This window comes from Sphaeroforma arctica (assembly GCF_001186125.1).
Source record: "Sphaeroforma arctica JP610 unplaced genomic scaffold supercont1.4839, whole genome shotgun sequence".
Classification (NCBI taxonomy): Eukaryota; class Ichthyosporea; order Ichthyophonida; genus Sphaeroforma; species Sphaeroforma arctica.
Genome location: NW_014035719.1, coordinates 340 through 2,245, shown reverse-complemented (window position 1 = coordinate 2,245; position 1,906 = coordinate 340). Strand labels below are relative to the sequence as shown.

Below are 1,906 nucleotides of genomic sequence, written 5' to 3'. Positions count from 1 at the left end.
ATATATATACACACACACTATATATATATATATATATATATATATATATATATATATATATATATATATATGTGTGTGTGTGTGTGTTAAGTCAGAATGATAGTATGAAATGGACTCGCCGCTTATGAGGCAGATACATACATCCATGTCGATGTCTTATACATTAGTGCGCGATAGGGGTTGCTTGCATTTGACAAAAGTTCAGATATGCTCTCGACCATTCGACGTATAGGCAGGTAACGTAAACACGCACGCCTATGGATATACTATACATCATACGAGCATACGCACAGGTACACCGGACACGTACAGTCTTATTCAGTCTACATTTATACACACCACACCAGCAAATATGATCGTCCCGTACATTGGCTTATGTTTCAACATGCACATATTGTTCAGCGTTCAGCATACATTGTCCGTCAGTGGCACAGACAGGCCTATGTACACATCAGACACTTATACTTGAAAGCATGTTGCGACGATACATACCGCACCGGCAAACGTGGTTGGCTCGCACTTTGCTTTGTGTTCTAGCATGCATATGTTGCTAAACGTTTGCCCATTGGACGCACAGACAGGCTTGAGTACTCGGTCGCACGCGTGCTCGTCACAGAACGCTTTCAGGTCAGTGTCGGATATATCGTTTTCTGCACTCTGAGCGGAAACCTGAGTGAGCCAAAATTGGAAGCGGTAATAGTGTGTCCGAGTAAATAACAAGTGACAAGACGTTAAATACTAGTACAGTGAAACCCGAACGCGCCAGAATAGGCAGCGATAGTAGTGTGACCATGTGACAAGGCGTATTCTCATGTCGCAACATACATATATATGTAACGCACACAGGCCGTTGGAAACCAGAATGCGTGCATCGATTCACCTTCAATTTAAGCTTACAACACTACTCCAATCCACCTATACACACACACTATCCGAATAGAAATATACCCAACAGAAAAACATGTATCCCGTCTATTAGCGCGTTGACAAAAAATGATCCACATTCTCTCGTCTCAATGAACACATATACCTCCGCAGTAGCAGGCGCTGCAGCCCCGCACACACCATTCGAAACGGGCTCGAGCGTAGCATCAGTACACCTTGCCAGCTCAAGCTCGCACAGGTTTGTGTATGTATCCCCGTCACTCCCACACACGGGCATATATATGTGGTGGCACTTCTGTGAGATGCACAGAGACTCGACCATTTCCTTGTCCGTACAACGGCCGTTGTGTGCTAACGAGAGACCTCGGTCTGATCGGTTCGAGCCACACAGGTACGGGTTACATGATTCGCAATCAGTTTGTTGTAGGTATGGATCTCGAGTGGAATGAAAAGCCGTGATTGGGTGGATACAGGTGTACAGCGACGCAGTACGCATTGTGGTCGCTTGTGGTGGTGGTATGCATCCCACACACTAGTTGATCGGATACCTAATAAATACACTTCAGGTAAACGTCTGGTCGATACAGATATACACAGGTTTGTGCTACATAGCTCACTGTTTGTTTGTACTGCACATGTCTAGGGTGAGGACGGCATCGTCGCGATAGTACAGAGAAGTACAAGTAGCTACAATGGTGTGAACGGGATGCGATGTGCATTCCCGTGCCCATAGAGCGCTTCAGCCTGATAGACACACATACGCCCAAGTCTAAGTTTCAACCCCAGCGATTGTTGCGATCTGGTTTACAAACAAACTGCTGGCGTGAAAATAAACCCTAGTTGGAAGGCATAGTCTAGTAGTGAAGTGCCGTTCACTTCACTAGGTGAACATAGTATGATTGAGACGTGTAGGGGCCGTTCAATTCAGGCTGATACTGTCTGTATGAACGTGTGGTGTATTGTCGTGTGGACCAAATATATTGAAACAACGACAATTAACCTTTCAGTGTCGAAAATAGAA

At 45.0% G+C, this 1,906-nt stretch overlaps 1 protein-coding gene across 1 annotated transcript; it reads right to left on the bottom strand.

Moving 5' to 3' along the window:
- Positions 1 to 1,030: 1,030 nt before the first annotated feature.
- Positions 1,031 to 1,381, bottom strand: SARC_14600 (hypothetical protein; the record flags this gene model as incomplete). The annotated part of the gene is made up of 1 exon (XM_014291267.1): positions 1,031 to 1,381. A coding segment is annotated over one exon (351 nt), but the record flags the coding sequence as incomplete, so codon positions are not given.
- Between the last annotated feature and the right edge of the window lie 525 nt (positions 1,382 to 1,906).